This window comes from Durio zibethinus, chromosome 5 (genome assembly GCF_047325235.1).
Source record: "Durio zibethinus cultivar Kanyao isolate XHJ-2024 chromosome 5, ASM4732523v1, whole genome shotgun sequence".
Taxonomy (NCBI): domain Eukaryota; kingdom Viridiplantae; phylum Streptophyta; class Magnoliopsida; order Malvales; family Malvaceae; genus Durio; species Durio zibethinus.
This window is the reverse complement of record NC_143166.1, coordinates 1,019,864-1,042,352: the sequence shown is the minus strand read 5'-3', so window position 1 is coordinate 1,042,352 and position 22,489 is coordinate 1,019,864. Positions and strand designations below refer to the sequence as shown.

Genomic DNA, 22,489 nt, shown 5'->3' with positions numbered 1-22,489 from the left:
AAATATAAAAAAATAAAAAAATTTCAGATAAAATCAAATTAAGGTTTTATGAAAATAAAATCAAGTCAGGATCATAGCCAGTAAAAACACACTCCGACCCAATCCGTTATCAATCCTAGACCACCGTGCTCCGCGTGTCCTCCCCTAACTAACCGACCCTCCACAACCAGCACTCCCTCCAACCTCCAAAACCCGCAAAGAAGAAATCATCTTCTTCGACCGTGGAGCCCACTACGGTGACCTCGTAGCTAATCAGCTTCTGGATTTCACTCTTCTATGGCTTCCTTTGACTTTAGCTGCAGTTTCAAGAGCTTTTTTCCTGAGGTACAGGTTGACCAACCTATGGGTGACTGTTATTTCAGGATTGACGGGCCAGGATAGGAGCGACTTCTCTTACAAGGTGATAAAGGACGTCCAAGTGGTGCCACGTTTCACAGGTGAGTGGGGTGATGTTATCATGACCTTGAAAGTTGGGACAAAGGTTGATCTTCGGAGTGTGCCTAGGTTTAGAGAGATTGCTAGGTACTGTCTCTCCATGGTTGAGAAGCCTGTTGTATTGAAAGAAACTGGACCTAAAGGGTTTTAGGTAAAGCTCTCTCTCTCTCTCTCTCTCTTTTTTTTGGGAAAGTTATGTAAATTTTGTGCTCTGTTTGATTTTTGATAGAATTATTTATTGCTTTCATCATAAATTAGTTCATCACTTGGAGATAACTATAGAGTCAAGGAAAGGCAAAGGTATAATACAAATTTGCAAGTTCAATTAATTAGCCTTCTTGCATTGCATTTTTCAGCCATTGAGCTTACCCCTGAAATGATCATGTTCATGCATGTATTTCAGATGGTGCATTTTGGCTCTACTGTATGGTTATTATCAATTTAGTAACTTTGACGCCTTCCACTGAATTAAAATATCATTTTGAAGTGATTGCAAGACTTGTCTGTATGTCTTGAGCCAATAGTCAAATGAATTGCTGCCTTTGTTAAAGACTGAAATTCCCAATATGTGTGACTAGGAGGAGGCTTTTCAATGGTTCATCTCATGAGAGGATAATAAATATAATCCCAAGGGTTTTTGATAACTTTTCAGTGTTTTCTTGCAATAGGGATGTAGTTTTTGCAAAACAGATTTGTTATTCTCATGCATTGGTGTAGTTGAAGCTTTGGCTATGTCAACCAATTTTTTACAAATAACTGAGGAGCAATGCTAGCTCTTCTAACATGTCAGAGGGAGAACCAATTGCAGAGGGGGTGTCTGCCTAAATCCTATTGAAGCCCGTTCATTACAAGTATATATATAGACTGAGCAGGAGAAGCCTACAAGCCCAAAGGGTTGCAAGTCTGATGGAACTTTCGAAGAATATAGGGTGCATGCAAGTCAAGTCATTTCAAGTTTGCTTGTATTTTGAATCCATTTGAGTTGAGCTTGATTTGATCATTCAAACAGAACCAATTTTTATTCACTCTAAATGGAGGGAAATTTCAAGTATCAATTTAGGGGAATTATTGAAATCGCTATCAAGAAAAATATTAGTAGCAATTTCTCCATCAAAATTGAACTACAAATAAAGGCAAACGCAATAGATATCATTTCCCATTGTGCAGGCTGCTACAGTAACAAGCTGATTCATGTTGAAAATAGAAAACTATATGAGGTTGTTCCATATTGATCAGCATTCCCCACACCCCAACCAAGAAAAAAAAATGTTATAATTAGAGGAAGCAGCATTTGTTTCTTCTTTTTAGCTCATTGGTATAATTATTTGATTCTTTTAACAACAATTAGGCCTATGTTTTTCAAATAAAAGGTCATTTTATGGTATTATCAAGAGACACCCTTCCATATGTATGTCATTTGGAACTCTAGCAATGACCCACACAGGGTTCACTACACTTTTTTAACTTCTAATCAACCTTTAACTTATCATAATTAACTTCTTAACCTTGAATTTATAACATATATATTAACATGCTGAATCACGAAGGTCAAATTGTTGACTTGACTTGGGCTCAACAAACCCAAAGAGAAAAGGAGAAGATAGGCCCAGCTATGTACTGTTATTGAATTCAAAGAGGGCAGCAAAGTAGTTGAAGGATTAGACACGATTAGACCAATGCTGGCACGTATGCATGTCAGCGTAACAAAAAGGAGCCCAGAGACAATGTTATTATGACGGTGAGACATGGGGTTCAACCCCTGGCTCCATTCCAGTTAAGCTTTAGAGGCAAATATTGAATGAAATCTCATTATTTCAAGCAGGGAAGTGAAGGAAAAGTGGCCTTCAAAACAAGCTCCTCACAACTTGCTTTTGTCATTGAGTGGTGAATGGGGTCCCCGTAGGGCTTTGAAAGTGAATCATTTATTTGACAGACCTGAACTTCAGTTAAAAAACTTTAAAAAACCCAATCAAAACATCCTTGCTGTTTCAATGCTGTTTCAATGATATATTTGTGGTATGTAACTAATGGGATTCACTCATTAGAATCTGAGAGACAAAGTTAAAAAAGGGCTCACGTGAAAAAGTAAGCAATCATGTAAGAGTAAGAAAATTTGTTTTCCTCATTCATGTGAGACCAGCACCAGGCTCAAAGATTAAGCATGCCTGTACAAGCATCTTAAAGTACACTAAAATTCTATTAAAATTTCTAGTCTGCTACAATCTTTTACTTGGGTGGTAACAATTGCGAGTGTATAAATGAAGGCTTTAGAGTAAATGTACGGCAATTGGGGAACAGTCTTCTGATCAACTGAAGATTGGAAGAGAGTTTCCTAGAAGTTTCTCAACACAACCAAGAGATTTTTTTGGAAGGGATAATTTCTTTGTTTCTATTTCATTTTTTGTCATCCTCATATTATCAATCTAGAGTGTAAGTAAATCATATTCGTTTGCCTTTTTAAATCTTTGAATGTTCATTGTCTCTAATGTAAAATTGATAGAGGAGCTCAGTACTGGTAGCTACAACAAAAAGAGCAAAGACCATCAACCAACTTAATATATTTCCTGTCAACATCATGTAAACATAAACAATGATATTAATAGTGACGAAGATTATAACAATTACAAAACATATTTTTTAGTCTACGTATGGAGATTGTTAAATGGTTGGGGTGGTATAAGATTTTGATCGCTGCTTCAAAGGGTAGCCATACTAAGAGACCATGCCTAGTCCCATGCTTTTGGTTTTCAAATGTAGTGATCCCTACTCACTCGGGCAGAGTTAAAGAAAAGGAAAAAAAATGGCCCAACCTCTCAATGCATATGAAAAAAAGGAGAAACTTTGAAGCTGGGGTTATCAATTCATTAAGGGGGGGAGGAGTATACTTTTGACCAAGTTTCCGCTGTCACTCAAACTTCTTTTTCAGATACTATTTGTTTATATAGACAGTAGAAAAAAAAAGTAGAAACAAGAAGGATCAGAATTCAGAAAGAGGAATTAAAAGAGTTGTCAAGTCATAGTTTTGATATAGAGTAGGGGCTTGCAACTATGCAATCTCAGCTCTGTTTTGTGTTAGGTGAGCTCTTCTTATGAACTCATCTTTATTGAAAGTATCTAAAGATTGAGACCCATATCTCAGAGTGACAGAATGTAAATTCGTCTTCAATTTCCCCCTTTGCCAGATGCCACCTTGTGAAAAAAACTGAAATTTTTTCCCTTTTATGTACTCCCAACTAATAATGAATGTAACAGTACAAAGATCTTTATATGATTGGGAGATTGACTCTTAGCTCTCTTTCAAGATAGTAATAGACTAAACATTTACCAGTTGAAAGGCAAAATACGGAAGAATGATGATAACATATGGGAATCTAGCCATTGCAAGAAGCAAGTGATAGGAATATACATGGCATGGAGGAGAGGAGAGGGCATAGGATTCCCAAAACCTTTTCCTTTAACAAGAGCGTGGTTTGTAGAAAAGATAGGGAGAGAAAGGGAGTGAAGTGAAGTGAGGATCCTGCCTACTCTTGAAAAGGTGACTCAAATATCAAAAGAAGGTGCCCACAAAAGTGTAGGAATCCCAAGCAAAGGGAGCCCCAACATGCGTTTAAAGCTAAATATGGATAAAAATAGTGTTGCATATGCTCCAAATTTTGTTCCACTCATGGGACCTTTCCTCTCTCCTGTTTCGTTTATTCACATGGGATCAAAGAAGATTAATCTGTCATTTCACATAAAAGAAAAGGAAGGGAAAACAAAAATAAAATAAAAACCAAAAGAAAAAAGATTGTTATACCTTGACTATGTTACATTTTAATCTATGCTTCATTTTAAGTTGAAGAATATCTTGACCAACAAAGTTCATGATATCCAATGCTCATGATATCCAATGCACTTTTATCATGTTGCTTCATTGTATTTGTTTAAATTTAAAACATGATTATTTTTTTATTTTCGAAATTTGAATCTTATTCACCGAAATTAAGAGTCTAACATTCTATCAACAGATTACGTAATTGTTGATTATAATAATTGGATAATGGGATGACATGGAAAATAGTATGACTTAAAGTAATGGGGTACCATATATCTTTAACAATGAAAATTCGGATGAAAATCGAAGAAAGTGGTGTCTACCCTTCATGATCGAGCTAATTAGTTAGTTGCTTAATTAATTGACGTCAAAGCTAGCTTTAATTAGAAGGGTAAAACAAACTCTCTTTTTCATGTGACTTGTTTTTTCGACCTTCTTGTCTACTTTTTGGTATGTCTTAGCTTTGGTTCATCTATTGATCATGGAAACAAATAATAAAGGGGAGAGCTAAACAAATCCCAAATTGGGACCCTTCAAAGGAAAAGTGGTGATTAATTTTAGTGAATAGCTTATCAATTGGTGTAATATTATGGGACAGTGCACAAACAACATGACAAATTTATATGTACTTATCGAAAAAATTAAACACAATTTTGCATTGTATTCTATCTCAAAAGGTTGCTCGTCGGCTAAAGTTGTTCCCAGACACAAATTGCTTTTCTTTCCGAAAAACAGTACGACCCATCAATAAAGGGAGAAAAAATGGGTATACAATAGTCAAAATAATTTGAATATCTTAATTTTTTTCAAGAAAAAAATATTTTTTATTTTTTTGGAACAAAACAGACCAAGCATAAGGATAATTGGAGAATGAAAATTTACAAAATATTTAAAATCGAATGTCAACTAATGGGAATTTATATCTTAAAAGATGTGGATGAACCGATTGAATTAAATATTTTTATTGAGATAAGAAGAATTAGAACTCAAGTTTTCGAATAAATTATAGCATGTATTTATTATTAAATCAAATGTTTTAAAAAATATAAAATAATCTAAGTATTTAATTTCCAAATTAAATTGGAATTTGGGGTTAAAAATTTGATCGTCAGGTTTCAATTAAAGAGGTTTTAAATCATCTTTTTTTCCCTTCTTCTTTAACCTTTTTTTTTTTCCTCCTTTAACTTTTAAATTCTGTCTTGATCTCTTTAATTTTCTTTTCTGATATTCCCTTTTAAAAAATGAAACTAAAAGTATTGATCATGGACCCTTTCAATTGGAAAAAAAATTGTAAAAGTGTAACTTTTTCATCCATGTATAAGGCAAAAGAGGTCTTAGGAGATGAACCTGAATTTGATTAACGAAAACATGGCCCCAAATTAAACCAGATTAACATATCAAACAACGTAGGCTCTTAGTTGAAAATGTTCATTACTCAAGCTATATGTTAAAGACTCAAATCAAAGCTTTATGTTCTTTATTTTTCCACCAGTGTCATTGTTTAATTTGCCCTTAATAGAAATTATAGAGGTAGGGCTTGATCATAAATCTAGATCATCATTTACACTTGTTTGGTAGGAGGAAAAGAAGAAAAAAAAATCAAAGGGAATGAAATAAAAATTTATTTTCTTTTCACTTTTTTCTTCATTTGATAGGAGGGGAATAAAATATTTAATTTTATTTACAACTTTTTTTTTTATTTTTTATTTTTCATCCTTCGTTTTAAAAACAAAGACAGAAAAATAACTTTATTTTCTCTCATTTTTTTGTCACCTCTCTCATTCCTTCCATTTTTCTTCTTTTTCCTCCAAACATAGAAATTAAAGCAAATTAAACAATGTAAAAAAAAAAAAAAAAAAGAGAAAATCAAATCAAAGAAACATAACAGTTGAGGGTAGAATCATACAATGACCTAGCTAGAGTCTATTGATTAAGCAAGCAGCACTCGGCTTATACATTAAGAGGCTAAAAGCAAAGCAACAAGAAACATGTTATGATAAGCTCATTGAATATTTTCTACTTAAATCATTCCCATATTTTCTTTACGTTGAGAAATGGGAGCTTATAAAAGGCCCACGTGCTTTTTAATTTAATTTCCCTGTTATTAAAGTGAAAGACGAAAAGAAAAAAAAAAGGCAGAGAGAGTGGATGAGACACATGGCTAGCAGCAATTGATTAGGTGAACGCTCTACTTGGCATGATGAGAAGTTCATCAAAAGAAGATGAAAAATAAGAGCCACACCGGCCACTCCCACACCATCTCATCAACTACCAATCTCTTTGGGAACTTGGGCCTCTCCCACCACTACCTCCATCATTCTTTTATGTGTTTGTTTAGATTTTCATTAAGTATATAATTAGTGGAAATTATCATTACATCTTGAACTATATATATACATTGTAATGTTTTGTATCCCCTTCTTTGCCAAGAAATAGCATTGCCCCTGTTCTTTATACTTGATTACCTATAAATTTATTAACAATGCTATAATAATTAAATATATCATTGAAACTTATTGTTTGATTCAATTAATTTATGCAGTTATTTTAAAAAAGTGATATTCAATAAATTTGAAATTCAAAGTTTAATATTTGTAATTTTTTTTTTTATATTTTCAAATTGTGATCTGCTTTGTAAAAAAAATTATATCATTTTTGCTTAGAACAATATTTATTTAATTTATTAGTGTGGTGTTATCCCATATTTAATAAATATTTAATTTCTTTTAATCTTATATTCAAGTTGAATTCATGCACTTACTATCAATTAATTTTAAGTTTGATATTTAATATAATACCAAAGTTAAAAATTTTTTCTGTTGCCCTTTTTAAATCTGTATCATGATAGGTTTCTTTCATTTTAGCTTATGTGAGAGCTTGTTAGTGTGGTATTATCTCACATCTAATGAATATTTAATTTTTTATAATCTTATATTCAGATTATATCATTCCACTTATAGCCAGTTGATTTTAAGTTGAATGTTTAATATAGTATCAAAGCCAATTTTTTTTTTTGTTATACTTTTTAAATCTATTATGTAATAGATTTTTTTTCATTTTTACCTACATGTGATAGGGTATTAGTGTGGTGTTATCTCACATATAATAAATATCAAATATCCTATAAGACGCATTGAAGTCTTAAACCAAACATAATGATAAAATTAACAAAGAATAGTAGTGTGCCTATATTATTAGAGGAAATCCACTATGTATGGTTAGTCTTATCTCTAATTATTCTTGCAAAGTCGCTTCAAGGTGGCCATGGAAAATTTTATCAATCAACCTTCTTTGTTAGGGACCCTATTGCCTTTAATTGCGCCAATATCTTGAGACTACTAATAATTCCCCTATGATCGATCGAGTTTTATTATACTAGTAATATTAATTACTCATCAAGTTTATATATAACAAAATCTCTAACATGACATTGTGTTGATTGAAACTTTGAAATTGATCCATCTTTCGAATATAATAAATAATTAATCGATTGTGAGATATATTGTTCACTCTAGGTCTTAGTGCATGGTCTACCCTATGGTTTTATTTTTTAAAATAAAATATTTTTTAAATCCAACCCTTGATTATTAAGGACATAGAACCTTTTCCCTACAACAATGACATGCACTAGAAAATCTAATAAAGCTAGCTATAGGAAAGGGTAGAAAAATCTCCATGTTAATCGAGATGTCCAGCCAAGCCAGCCATATATGTTGAAGTAAATTTAAAACGTAATGTACTTTTTTAACACGTTTACTGGGTCCATGGGGCAAGAAAAACTGCTAGCTGCATAGGTCTAAGATTATCTTTTACCAAAAAAACAATTGTCTTGACTCGTAAAATCTAAAGATTAATAGATTGTTCAATTATTCATATCAAAATTATGATAATGCGCCAAAAAAATTTACATTTATCATCTTATTAGCATGTAGTTTACTATAGGGATAGGGTTGAGCAAGGACAAGAGAGATGACTAAAGTTTAATGTTTCACTCTCAATCAAAAGCCGATGGAAAACTGACAAAATTAAGGCATAATGGGAGGAGAAAAAGGAGGGAGATTTTTCCTTCTTTTCTCTTTGAAAATAAGGAGGGGCTATAGGGCAGCTTGATGATGGTTTCATTGGGTGTGTCTATGCTATTGCTTTGGTGATAGATTTTTTTTTTTTTTTTTGCTTTTGAAAGCTTTTGAAAGTTTATTTATAAAAAGACTGTTTTAAGGCAAGCCATAGCAGTTGAAACTTTTGCATAGGGTTCCACAGGGTCGGTCTTTTTCTGGATCGTCTTGCTCTTTGATGGCTGCTTCTGGGACAAATATATCACCGACTCTCCCCCCCTCCCTCTCTTTATGTCTATTTTTTTATATCTTCCCACTTAGAACAGTTTATAAAGTATTTTAGTATTTATGCAAAGACTTTATGCCATTATTATTGTTATTTTTTTTCTAAGATTAAAGTGTGGTATCTTATATAACCTATCCTTTTGCTTCAAATCGTCCATATATATGTAAGATAAACAAAGACTAGACATAAGGGGGCTATGTTACTTGAATCAAGACCTTTTTGGAGGGAGATTTTGCTATCAAGAAAGACACCAATAACATTTGTCATTTGTAACGTTTCTGTCTTGTGGGGGTTGGCTTGGCTCCCACCATTAGTCCCATCAATTTTGATTTTAAAAGTTAGATAAGACGGTTCTTCCCCACCTCTTTTCGATCCACATGTCTTGTTATTTCCTTGTCCACTTGGCTCTCAAAAACAAGTTGGTAAAACCGTTTTAATTGAGAAATAATAAGTGAATATCTAAGACAACGTTATCCCACAGATTATAGGGTTACCAACAAGAGGTTATTCAATTGATCATTCTTTTCAATATAAATAATTTTGGATTTGAATAATATCAGTGATTTTTTATTAAAATCATATCAAATGTATAATTTGTAATTATTTTTTTAAATTATTAAATATAATATATTTTATTTTAATCAAAAGATTGAGCAATCTATATAAATTTTTTGTAAAAAAAATTTTACGGTTTCGATGAGCTTTGAACTCCAACAAGCGTCTAAGGTTTATATTTTTATATTTTTGTATTTTTTAAATATTAATTAATTAATATAATTCCAATGATAAAAATCTTTTTTTTTTTTGTGGGTTTCAACTTGATCACTTTAATAATGTTCAAATTTTAACGTATAGGATTGAATATAGTTAGGTTTGGGTCACTTCATTATTGAGAAAAGTTTTTGAAAATTTTGATTTTGGTTTATATTTCGTGCATGTGTTTGAAAGTGGGAGTCATGTTTTTCTTTTCTAATACACGAGTGTCTGTTACAATGGTTGAATATATATATATATATATATATATATATATATATATATATATATATACAAAATATGCATATACCATATAGAGATAAAAATCATTGTATATAAAATGTTATAGCTTCCTATGAAGAAACATAAAACTATTTTCAAAGAGTATTTTGAGTTTTAATTTCGTATTTTCCATGAATCAAATTTTCTTGAAAAATTATTGAAAGATATGCGATTATGTTATTAAAAACATCGTATATAGGATATGATGATTTTAAATTAATCTCGCTCGTGATGTTTCAAAATTCATGGTAATTTATTCAAAACAATTACAATCTATAAACTCTTTATGTCGCAATGTTTATAATAATTTCAACTCTTTTTTTTTTTAAAATTGTTATTGGCATGCTATTTATGTATTTATATATATACTATTACTATAAACCTGTTTATTGCAATGAAGAAACAATGTTTCTAGATAACAAACTTGCTTGAATTTTGATTTATTGAAACTTTTTTTGAAGTTAAGTAGTTTTCTATCAAAAGAATGTATTAGCCAAAAAAATTGACTTGTGGGGAAAACTTAAGTTTGAAATGCCTAACAAGGTTGGCCACACATAATTATATTTGAATTAAATTCCAATCAAGTGAAAATTGAAAAGTATGATTTAAACATTTTACTAGTAATTGTACTATTAAATACACCTTTTTAAAAATATTTAATACAATAATGTTGACCAAAAAACAAATTTGGGTGATTTTCACACAAGTATTTTGGTGATTTAAATGCATTTAATTAATTCATTTGATAATAATATGGTTGTCTACCTCTTAAAACTCAATTCAAATCTAAAATCTTTATGAGTTTAGTAGTAGACAGACTATCATCATCAACATTTAGGCATTCAAATGTCAATGATATTTTAAAAAACAAAAAATTCTAATCATAATTTAATTACATTTTACATTAGTCGTCGATTTATCACAACTCTCCTCATTTTATTCGGGTTTGAGATCGACAATAGGATAATGCATAGGCGAAATTTAAGAAAACAAATAATAGTAAATGATAATTTGGGAAAACTTTTTGTAATATTTTGGACAATAAATTTTATCATTTCAGTGTATTCTTAGCTGGTTATATCAAATAAAAATGTATGTGGTGGATTTTTCATTTAAGAAGTGGGTAATTAATCAAATCCTTAATTACATTTTCGGGAGAATGTAAATTCCATAATAAGAACACAATGATAAGATTCATCATGTTATCTTGATTCGTTGAAGATAGACAATTTTTTCTCAACTCATATAAACTCGTAAATCTTATCTTATTAACTCTAAAATTTGAACTTAAAATCTTTAAATTTAAATTTTAAATTTTAAATTTAATTTTTTTTAAAGAGTCGTTGATTGATTATAGAATCGATAAAAGAATTTGTTTTATATAATTACACGTGTTTTTAAAAATTACCTCAAAGTTCAATATCTATGCTTTGGTACCATTATTATAACTATGTTATACAAATTAAATTACTTTTTTTATTAGATGATAGATAATTTTATGGTAAAAGCATGCAACATTGTCATATTCTTCTTTATAAAAAGACAAAAGATCTTTGTGTTGTTTTTCTTTAAATCTTTCAAACAATAAGCAAAACAGAAGTTTCCTATTTTGATTTGCATTTTGGGTTTTTTTTTTCCTCTAAAATCTAATTGATTTATATTATTCACATGAAGAAACAAACAAAAAGAAAAAGTGAGAAAAATAATGAATGAAAGCAACCAAACACCATTTAAGTGAAAAAGCAAATAAAATGCAGTCAGTGTCCCACACACAAACAGAAAAATCACTTTCAATTTTCAAAAATGATCCAACAAACAACATTTATATTTTCCATTCCAAGAAAATGAAAAATAAGACTCACTTCCTTCAATTTGTGTCAGAAAATTGGCTGGAGATTTTAAACAAGCAAAAATAATTCAACCAACCCCCAATAATGGTAACAATTCACGTGAAGTCACTACCCAATGAAAACCAACCACGTTGACAGAATTAGTCATTCCATCCAGTCAACCCACGCGTTTCGTTCACGTGAATGTTAAGAGCGTGGGATTGTTTGGAATTTTGAAAAGTAAAATCAACCCTCCAAAATAAGAAAATCAATGAATTTAAATGAAAAATAAAAAAATAGCTGGGAAAGAAGTGCGAAGGTTAGGTCACGAAAATCGTTAAGATCCTTTAAAAACATTATTATTAAAAAATTTTAATAATTTAGGTATTTTTGTTATTAATATTTCTTATTAAATATAAATAAAATTTAAAATTATTTTATCATAATTTGTATTGACATAATAAATATAAAAATATTTTTTAAATTTTATTAAAGTTATATATAATTTTTATTCAAAATTTAAATTATGTATTTTTTATATTATTTTATTATATATTAAAACTTTAGATTTTAAAAAAATAGATAATAGTAATGGGGTTTGCTTTAGGAGCAGAGTGGGCTTAGTCTGCAAGGCTTTTATTGACACAACATCATGAAATTCAGCGTTATTTATTTATGAATTTTTAAAATTTTAATTTAATATTTTCAAACTCTCCTTCATGCCGGCACCCGCGCACTAAGGATCCACGTTGGATCCTCGTTTAAGTACGGTGAGATGCGATTTAAACGCTTTGACAGCAGGTTTGTAGCATGTGAATAGCACAGTTGTGATGCGATGGATCTATTTCAATCGCACTAAAGTCGTGGTTACTGATTAGTGACTGGACTTATATGGATCCGTTTGACAAAATAACTTTCAGCGTGATTTTCTTTCAATTTTACCCTTTATGATTTTTTTAATTTTTTATTCTTTTATTTAAAATGATAAATAAATTTATAATTTAACATAATAAACAAATAAATAAGTAAATAACAAAATTATTTAAAAAATACGTAAATAAATATAGTTATACATAATATAAAGTAACTTTATATATAAAATATACGCAGAAATTTTGAGAGAATAAAAATTTTATTATATATAAATGTCAATATAATATTTTTAATGATTTTTTTATTATAATATTTTATTTCATTTTCATCATTATTTTTATCTAAATATATATTATTAATTTTAATTTTATCTTTGTAATATCTAATCTCATTGTAAGTATAATTAATTTAGACCTAAAGTGAGAATAAGTTGGTTTAAATTAATATTTTAACGCTTTTCCACTTTTTTTTTTTTTCATTAAGTAAAGAAATCCTACAAAATCCAAAATCCTTGAAAGAAAGCAGAGAGTACTTTCAAAAAGTTTCTTTGAGAGTGAAATCAACCAGTCAAAAACCCAAAATACAATTCATTGTAGAAAGATCATATCACTCTTGCATTTTTCATTTTCTCTTCAAAGTTTCAATCTTTTTTCCACTTTAGATCTACCCTTTTCGAGTCTACGTATATACATGTAAATTTGAATCAGAAAGTTCAAGCTTTAGCAGCATTTAAATGGTGGGATGGTGGAGACCTTGTGATTCTATTTTCTAAGAACAGAAAAAAAAAAAAAAAAGGTTAGAATCCGAGGAATGGAGTAGAAGGGGAGACAAAGCATAGAGTTATTGAGAGTAATAAGGATTCCGTTTGAACCCAACAGTGAGTTTTATTGTAAAAAAGACAGAAGAAAAAAAGAGAGGGAAGTGGAAGCTTTGGTTCCTTTTTCAGGGATTCAAGTGTATTTTTATTATAAAGGTCACAAAAGGGGTTGGCTTTTTAGCATGCCACTTGGGTTTTAATAAAAGGGGAGAAGCGTCAAGGCACCAGAGACTGTGAGATACAGAGAAGAAAAAAATATGCAGGAAATAAAGAAGAAGAATTTTGGAGCAGGTAGCAATGAAGATTCCAAGAAGAAGGAGCGTCATATAGTAACGTGGACTCAAGAGGTCTTCTTCTTTGTTTTCCTTTTTGTTTTTTTTCTTAATTTATTGATTCTTTGTTTTGGGTTCTTACTAATTTGATAAGTTGTTATCCGGAGTTGCAGGAAGATGATATACTTCGTGAACAAATCAGTTTAAATGGAACTGAAAAGTGAGCCTTTTTTCATTCAGTGTTCTTTTCCTTCAAAGTGTTAGCCATTTTTAATGATGAATGGAATTGAGGGAGTTTGTTTGTGTTTCTTTGAGTGCAGCTGGGCGATAATTGCCTCTAAATTCAAGGATAAAACGACAAGACAGTGCAGAAGAAGGTTGGTGAAACCATGATGATGACATGGCTTTCAAAAAGTTTGTTGATAATCTTCTATTTTGATCCGTTTGATCATTAATTTGCTTGACTTTTTTTTTACAAGTGGTTTAATCTAATATAATGCATTTCTTACAATAAAAACACAGATGGTACACATACTTGAATTCTGATTTCAAGAAAGGGGGATGGTCACCAGAGGAAGATATGCTTTTATGTGAGGTAATTAATAATTTTATATCCTCTATTTTCATTTAAGTTAAACGGAGTCAGACTGTTTTTAAAAGAACTTCAAATGCATTTTTCAAAAACTTATTTTTTGGTAATTTATTTGGAGGAAATGTTACTTTCATTGATCAGTCGTACCAAGGTATTGCATATTACTGGTACAGTAGGTGTTGAGTTTTGGAAACATAAAAAAAAAAAAATAGAGGTAGGCCAGACCATAAGCTAATTGACATAGTTTTTGTCTTACCAAAGTAGGGCAAACAACAGCCACAGTTTCAGTTTGGATAAGTGTTATTCTAGATCGTTGAATTTGGCTACTGAGCTCATGACTTAATGTGATTTGCAGGCTCAAAAAATCTTTGGCAATCGATGGACAGAAATAGCAAAGGTGGTTTCAGGCAGGTATAAATATTAAAAAAACTTTGCGGAAAAAGAGATCTCATTATACAATCATTACTTTCATTTTCTGTTGTAGATTATCAATTTTTACTGATTATGTTATTAATGCAGAACGGATAATGCTGTTAAAAATCGGTTCTCTACACTGTGCAAGAAGAGAGCCAAGTATGAAGCCTTAGCAAAGGAGAACACTACATGTATAAACCCAAATAACAAAAGAATTTTACTCAGAAATGGGTTCAATACAGATGGAACAACCGAATGCACTGCTCCTGTTAAGAGAATGAGGTACCAGTGATGTAGAGATGTATATACATAGTAATGACTAAGAATTCTGTTTCTTTTATAAATTAAAATCTTTTCTTTTCCCAATCCAGGAGATCCCACATCTCTGATCTCTCTGGAAATTGTAACTTTGGAGATAGAGCACATAGAGTGTCTGCAACAATAATCAATCAGCAGCAAAGACATCCATTTGCTGTTTTGGGTCAAAATCTCCACAATGTTATCAACGTGTTAGTGCAATCTCAAGTCAACAATGTTAAAGAGGTCTCTGATGATGGTAAATCATCTCAAGTAACAATTTCTTGGCTTTGGCACTTGTATTTCTCTTGCTCTTTCTTTCACCAGATCTACAAAATGAATTTTTTACAATAGCTAATCACTTTGCAGTTTAGCCAAAACTGTGCATGCAGTCTTTTATTATTTCTGTTCCTTCTTCATAATATGACACTTACGTTCACTTTCACCTTTATTCATTAGCAGCTCAGAATAATAGAATTCAAGGAACATTTTTCAAACAGGATGATCCAATGATAACTGCTTTGATGCAGCAAGCAGAGCTACTCAGCTCACTTGCATTGAAAGTTAACACAGACAACACAGATCAGAGTCTGGAAAATGCTTGGATGGTGAGAAGTAATTTTGTATATTCTATATGTTTTTGTGTTACCAACATCCAATGTTATCAATCGGGTAGCTTCACAGTTAGTAAAGTGCTGAGTCTTAAATACCGTGGGACTAACAGTCCATTTTATGTTTTGCATGTCCCTAAACTTCATCCTATGTTATTTTCAGATTCTCCAAGATTTTTTGAATCAGAGTAAAAAAAATGACATCTTCAGATGTACGATCTCTGATATTGATTTTGAACTTGAGGATTTCAAAGACTTGCTGGAGGATTTAAGGAGTAGTAATGAGGGAACTCGACCATCTTGGAGGTAACTGAAAAATCAGTTGACTTGAATTCAGATTTGGTAATGTTTCTTACTCAACACTAACTAACGATCAAATATGTTCTAGGCAACCTGATCTGTATGAGGCATCTCCAGCCAGCTCTGAATACAGTACAGGGTCAACACTCATGCCTCATCAGGCTGGGGAAAAAGGACAACAAACTGAAGCTAATATAGATGCACTGCACCAGGATATACTGTCAAGTCATATTGTAGAGCAGAATTGTGGGAGTGAAGAGGAGAAAGGGGCTCTTTCCAGTGCAAACACAAATCATGGTAATGTAATTGTATATCTTGTGTAAATGCCTAGGGTACCTTGTTTATGACTAAAAAATGAATAAATAAGATAAAATGATGTTTCTGATAAAATGTCTTATGTTACCACAGTCGAGACAATCCCATCTTGTGATGTCCAAACAAACATTATAGTTGCTACTACCTCATCAAGTGCAGAGTTCAGTTCCCCCGTCCAAGTTACCCCACTTTTCAGATCTCTAGCAGCAGGAATTCCCAGCCCAAAATTCTCAGAAAGTGTAAGCTATCTGAACTGTTGATTCTACCAACTATAGATCCATTTTATTAGAAGTGGGAGCTGTAGCAGATAATAAAATTTGCGGTAGCAGGTAGTAGCTCTTGTATTGTCTTTCTTAAGAGCTTAATTCCATCTGCAGTTTTAGTGTCTAGCCTACCAAGAATAATACCCGTGTGGATTAATAGTTATGTATCTATTTATACCAGCAATAGCAGCAGAACTTTGATTTACTCCTGAGCCACTGTTGATAGGTTGCTTGAACCATTTCTAGGACTTTGAACTTGTTAGTAAGCGGTAGGAGCACTTTGGCTTAACAAACTGTCAAGGCATCAGTAGCTTATTGGCTAGTGATAATAGCATCTATGAAAATGATAATAGTGAAGGTGATACTAGATTCTTGTCTGATAGTTGTTGATCCCACTTTTCTAGAACTGTCTCCAAGTACTACTGTAGAATGATTTTGTTAGAAATTGGATGAGTGCATAAGAAGCCATTGATAAGTGCATCATTGGGAGGCATTTTAGTGACTCAAGATTTTCTATCCATTAATTAGACTTGGCTTCTGCCAGTACTAACCAATGTATTGGACAGAATAAGCAGGTCGTGGCTGCCATGAACTTTCCATTGCGTGAAAAGCTTTAGGTCCTATTCAATGCAATCTAAATCCTATACATCTATGTTGATACAGTAAATTTTTATTAGTTCAGCAGACTTGTTCAGCTTCTAGAGTTGTCAAAATTCAATCTAAGAGAAAGCTTAAGCTAGTTAATAATTTGTATGCAAGTGGCCAGAATTTTATACCAGAGTCAAATTCAAGTTCCTGCTATCACAAATAAGAACACTACAATAAGAAAAAATCAGCCAGGTAAATTGGAGAATAAACATATCCTCTCTAATACAGTATTCCAGAAACTTCCATGCCATATTGACAAAGAAATTCAACAAACAAAAAAAGTGGATTACAGAGTGAAGAAGGGAAAAAATGGGAGATTAAAGAATAATGAGGACCGCAAAGTGCTTTTGAAAAACTAAATTCCATATGAGCTTTGTTTCTTGCATAAAACCCTAAGACTACTTTCCCTCTCTACCCTCACATATATTTTTGTTATAGGCTTTTTCCATTTCTTTTTCACTCATAAATATTTCTCATTATTTGTAGTTATCCACTTTTTCTGCATTTAACAAAGGAAGCAACCACCAATTGATGATTGTGTATGTGTAAGTTATTAGAAGTATTAATAACTCATCATTAAAACCTAATTAATAGTCAGATGAGCATTTATACTTCAACTACACCCCAAAATTTCTGTCATTTATTGCCTTGATGTCATCATCTCAAGACAATGGCCTGTCTAGCCTCTAATACAAATGCTAAGAAACTAAGTGAGACCAAGTGGAATCCTCTTCATTGCCTAAGTGAGCTTTGATCAAGGTGCTCCTTGATAGTAAAAAAGAAGTTACTTAACTGAATCATACTTTCATCCATCCAGCTAGAAAATAGTCTGGATGGTAGTTTAATGGAAAGGATTCTTCTAACTGGAATTTTTATTTTAAAAAAGTTTTAGGATTTTATTCATGCTCAAGTGGTAATACTAGTTCAGTGCAGTTATTGTTGCGATCTCTTACAATTCCTTGTAGTTATATATTCTTTTGCTCTAAAAATTTGAGCATATGAAGCTCAAAATAGAGTGCTGCACTATCTTTGCTTGTATTGCTATTCCCTTTTTCTAATCTATCATAGAAATGCAAGCGTACACACACTTATAGGCATATTATCTCAAACTTTAATACGAGACTGACCACTAAGTCTTTTGTTTCTTTTTCAGGAAAGGAACTTCCTACTTAAGACACTTGGAATGGAGTCCCCTTCTCCTAATCCAGCAAATAATCTTTCACAACCACCACCTTGCAAACGAGTCCTCCTCCATAGTCTATAACAATCCTCTGATCATCTCTTATACTGAATCAACATTGATCTATAGTCTGCAGATCTCATCATTTGTCCCTTGAGCAACATAGCTCATGTTGAGTTTTCACCCATTTTTTTCCCTAGGATTGCAGCCATCTTGGCCTGGAATTTTACAAGGCATTTAATGATCTGCATTCCCAGCTTCCTGGCTTAGAATGTTTTGGTGCATTCTAGCTTCTCAGATAGATCCAATAAGATGTTCTGAGTTCGATTAATTTTTTGCCTCTAATTTCTTTTTTTTTTTCCTACTAGAGAGTACTACCTTAATACTCACATTAAAACCAGTGTGTGCTTGTTAGTGTGTGTCATTCTTTTGTTTGTCATCTCATCCGAGAGGTTTCGGGTATCTCTTCTTCTATCCTTTTAATCCAGGTTTTTGTCCTTGATTTGTAATTTTTTACAGAACCTACCATATAAAATCCTTAGATTGTAATTATACAATGGCAACTTGCCCGCATATGATAAAAGAAACCGAGGATGTAAAAAAAAGGAAATAGTAAAGGAGGATAACCACTTGATGTTGTTGGGTGTGCAGAGGGTATAGAATAAGTTTTTTGTGGTTTTCTATCCTGATTTCTAATGTAATGAAACTCGATATGATTTGAGTGAATGTGTTTTGGCTTTGGTGTGAATTAAGCTCTTGACTCTTATTCTTGCATAACTTTACCAATTTGAATTCATGCATTATGAAATCTAAGTAGACAGAAGAGTTGACAGTTTGTTACAGCTCAAAAAATGATGCAGCAGGTAGCAATGGATTATTCTGAGCAAGAAGAACAGAAAACACTCGAAACAGCAAGCCTTTTCAGATTAATATTTGCTTATGTTACATTACATCCACAAACCAGACCATATCACTGATATTTTCTCTTTCTTTCAAGGAGGAGAAAAATGAAGGGGACATAAGAAATAAGAATGTAAAGCAACATACTTACGAAGAATGAAAAAGAACATCCATTTTGTCTGAACAAGCATGGAAATGAATCACCCCATTCTTTCCCCAAAACTGTCTGATCTCAAATGTGCAGAAGAAGAGCGTTGGAACTCTGCTATTAAGGGAGATCATCCATGGGTGGGCTAGCAGATATAGTGGTGGACAAGTGTAATTATGACCAGAGCAAAAGCAAAGGGTAAAAGAAGGGGGAGGGAACCTCATACAAAATAAAGTGAACTTATTGGCCATAAACTTTCTCGATGGAAAGTGCGGTTTGACTGTTTTGACCCCGAGTCCATGCAAATAATGCAAACTATCGGCCCAAATATCACTCTGGAACGCACTCTGCAATTTCTGTTATCATTGCAGAGTGAAATAATAGTAGTTAGTAGCTATTCAATTGATGATATGCAACGGTTACCCTTACCCGTTACCTCTCCTGCCCCCCACCTTACCATAAAGGAAAGAGGCTTTGCTAATGGGAGTAAGGAAAAAAAAAAACTTTGTTTCATTAAGTTCACATTTTCCTTCGGGCTGCAATGGTTGTATACAACAAGGGGACGGTTAAAAAAATACGGAGGGGAAAAAAGAAAAGAGTTAAATGTAAAGCTCAAAACTCTTACGGGCCGGCCCCTTCAGGCCTTTTTCTTTTTCTGCGATGTCTGCAATTTCCTCCACTTGAGGGTATGACAATCCAGAGAAGACCATGACAACACAACCCTTTGCTTTGTAACAGCGGATTGCCACTCAGCAGAGAAGACACTACGATGCATGCTGACAGACTTGCTTGTGGTGGTAATGGTGGCGTTTGCCAAGGAGCCAAATCGACTTATGGTCAGGAAAATGAAATTCTGGCCAACAGCACTGCGGAGGCAATAGAGGAAAATACCCCAAGCAGTTTCTGGATGCTGCTTGCAAAATTGCAATGCCTCGAAGCCACCGCCTTGTGGGCATCCAAACATGTAAATTATGTTGTATATGGTACCCCGCCAGTTAATTCCCAACATGATATCCCAAGCGCTTGTTTTTGGATACTTAAGGGAAAGGAAACCAAAAAGATTGAGTGGTACAAACTCAAATTAACCTGAGAAAATCAGTCGAAAATATCTATAATGCCATCAACTTACGCGAACTTGACAGGCCATAGCAAGTAAATGGAGGAACAGAGCTTCGTTGCAATTATCTTCTAAATACTTGGTTTATTGTCCAAAACGTGATGTACATTTCAAGAAAATAATAATATTCAGCCCTCTGAATTCAAATGAAATGAAGTAATAAGTTAAGTATGCTGCATGCATGACTCATAAACTCGTAGCGTAGTTTTGATTAAGGCCTTTCAGCATCGTTTGTTTGTTCTCGTGTAAGGCGTGAAGGGAACAAAGTGGCCCATGATCTAGCCAGGCTTGAGCATCCATGCTAAAATGTGACGATTGTTGGTTCATGGGCTGGAATCTGGTTATGGTACCACCTTCCCTTAAAATAATTTAGATCAAGCATGAAGTAAATGTTCTTCAGCAATGAAATTTCACTTTATTTCTCAAGGTGCCAGCTACTTAGGCCTCCGTTTCAAACTTTTACATACTATACCCCAATCACCGGAGCCCATGCTCACCTGTCTGATCATCTGTCATTTGCTATAGTGTTTTCAGCCAACAATTACATGAGATGAGGTATATATTCTACAGTGTTTTAATACTATAAAAAACTTGGCAAGGTCAAAAAGAGAGCCATTTTTACATTTAACATCATAAACTAAGGGACCATATAGCTTTTTGACCAATCTAGGCATTTAGATATATGGATTTGTTACCTTTTTTCTTCCTTTTTGGTTTAATGGATGGGTAGAAATAATCATCCTCATCTCTGCAAAATTATTTCTAACAAAAAATCAGAATGGAATATATAAATTGTGATACATTTATAAAGAATTTTATCATGTGTTCTACCATTGATTCGCATAGATTGGAAGATTAACAGCCTTCCAAATCTACCAGCTGCAATGCAAACCCTAGTGCAGGCCCTCAAAGTGCTGTCGAAAAGGGCTAAACAGATGTTCCTTTCTGGACCCCATGGCCATGGATGCTCATGAGAAACTTCTCAACGTGTTGTTGATGAGCAACAAGGCCAAACCCTGAATGAGAATTGTCGACAAACAGAAGACTTTTATGAGATTAAAACATGGGGATCTGGACAAGGTTTTTACACGTCCCTTGCATGTTGAAACAACTTTTAAGTATCAGCACTACCGTGACGGAGGGGAGGAGCGTTTTGGGCCCTGCTTCCTCCAATCAGTTGTCATATCAGAAGGGGACCAGCCGTGACCCACCAGCACCACCACCAGGCAGTATCTACCTTGCAACGCGGCTTTAAATTAACTTTTTTAGGCTGGAAATTGCCGTTATGTATTAAACCCCGTAATAAAGTCAATCAGTTAATTCTATTTAATCCAATGTCTTGCAACTCAAACCAATTATCGTTTGGGGACATGCATCTTCATCAGGTCATCACTCTTGGAAGAATTTGTTTCTTTTCTTGGTTTTGTTCACTTGATTAATATATTAGTCCTTAAGCTGAGTCATTTCCCTAGAAATTTCCAAAGAGGCACAAGGAAAGACCGTTACAATGTCAACTCATGTTTGTTTGATCAATATAAAAATGATCGTGACACTTCTGAACAGAAACTTTCAAGAAAGAAAATTAATGGCAAACTTTTGTACCATGTAAAAACGTGAAACAGTCAATCTGTACTGTATTACTATTTGGGAAACCAAATCAGGGGGCAGATCACACCAGCTGATACTCGTTTTGGCTTTTTGCTTGCAGGCAGGCAGGCCAGGAAATAAGAACAAAAAAAGCTGATGAATGGATTAGCTAAGCATGGACTTTCCAATTCCCATCCATGGCGGTGAGAAAAGGGTTTTTGACCTTTTGTTTGTCTTTACTTCTCAATTAAAGAACAGATCAGAGAGAGAAATGTCAACAATGGAGGACATTGGAATTATGGAATACGGATAAACATATCAACTCAAAACTCTTTAGAATATTTTGATGCCATTTGACAAAAAATTCTTTACCATGAGCAATCTATTCACATTTTGGACCTACCTTGGTTTCGAATAATTTCTTATAATGTTTCTATAAAATTGTAAAAATTATTGACCTTGTAAAACTTTTAAGTGAAAGTTTGAAATATTTAGCTCAGAGTTTCTTTCTTGCGTAAAATGTGAGGAAGCCAATCGTGACCAATTAGCCATGAATAAGACCTGTTTTGAGAGTGATCTTTGACTCTTATATGGCCATGTGGGACATATGGAATGTGCCTAATGGCATATCTTTTGCTTTCAAGCAAAGCAATATAGATTATATAATATAATTAAGTATTATATAAAAATTTTCTATTTAT

The 22,489-nt window shown here is 32.8% G+C and overlaps 1 protein-coding gene and 2 pseudogenes across 2 annotated transcripts; 2 read left to right on the top strand and 1 right to left on the bottom strand.

The window, feature by feature from the left end:
* The first annotated feature begins 96 nt into the window (after nucleotides 1–96).
* On the top strand, nucleotides 97–689 carry LOC111282751 (uncharacterized; annotated as a pseudogene).
* Nucleotides 690–12,807: 12,118 nt separating this feature from the next.
* On the top strand, nucleotides 12,808–18,784 carry LOC111282434 (transcription factor MYB124-like). 2 transcript variants are annotated; one of them, XM_089760484.1, is made up of 12 exons: nucleotides 12,808–13,491; nucleotides 13,590–13,636; nucleotides 13,737–13,793; nucleotides 13,939–14,011; nucleotides 14,364–14,419; nucleotides 14,528–14,704; nucleotides 14,794–14,978; nucleotides 15,182–15,327; nucleotides 15,494–15,636; nucleotides 15,719–15,927; nucleotides 16,039–16,184; nucleotides 18,010–18,784. In XM_089760484.1, the coding sequence occupies exons 1-12, from the start codon at nucleotides 13,402–13,404 to the stop codon at nucleotides 18,118–18,120; spliced, it is 1,440 nt and encodes a 479-aa protein (XP_089616610.1). In that variant the 5' UTR covers nucleotides 12,808–13,401; the 3' UTR covers nucleotides 18,121–18,784. The 2 variants fall into 2 exon arrangements, with proteins under 2 accessions (XP_089616610.1, XP_089616609.1); XM_089760483.1 differs by having other exon boundaries at nucleotides 15,179–15,327.
* An 820-nt stretch (nucleotides 18,785–19,604) lies between these two features.
* On the bottom strand, nucleotides 19,605–20,207 carry LOC111282749 (UDP-galactose/UDP-glucose transporter 3 pseudogene; annotated as a pseudogene).
* Between the last annotated feature and the right edge of the window lie 2,282 nt (nucleotides 20,208–22,489).

Bases quoted from the DNA above. Each gene is read 5' to 3' on its own strand.
- LOC111282434 (XM_089760483.1), top strand. From the start codon at position 13,402: ATGCAGGAAATAAAGAAGAAGAATTTTGGAGCAGGTAGCAATGAAGAT. The intron at 14,705-14,793 runs GTACCAGTGATG...TTCCCAATCCAG, and splicing joins GCTCCTGTTAAGAGAATGAG to GAGATCCCACATCTCTGATC. The intron at 15,637-15,718 runs GTAACTGAAAAA...AATATGTTCTAG, and splicing joins GGAACTCGACCATCTTGGAG to GCAACCTGATCTGTATGAGG.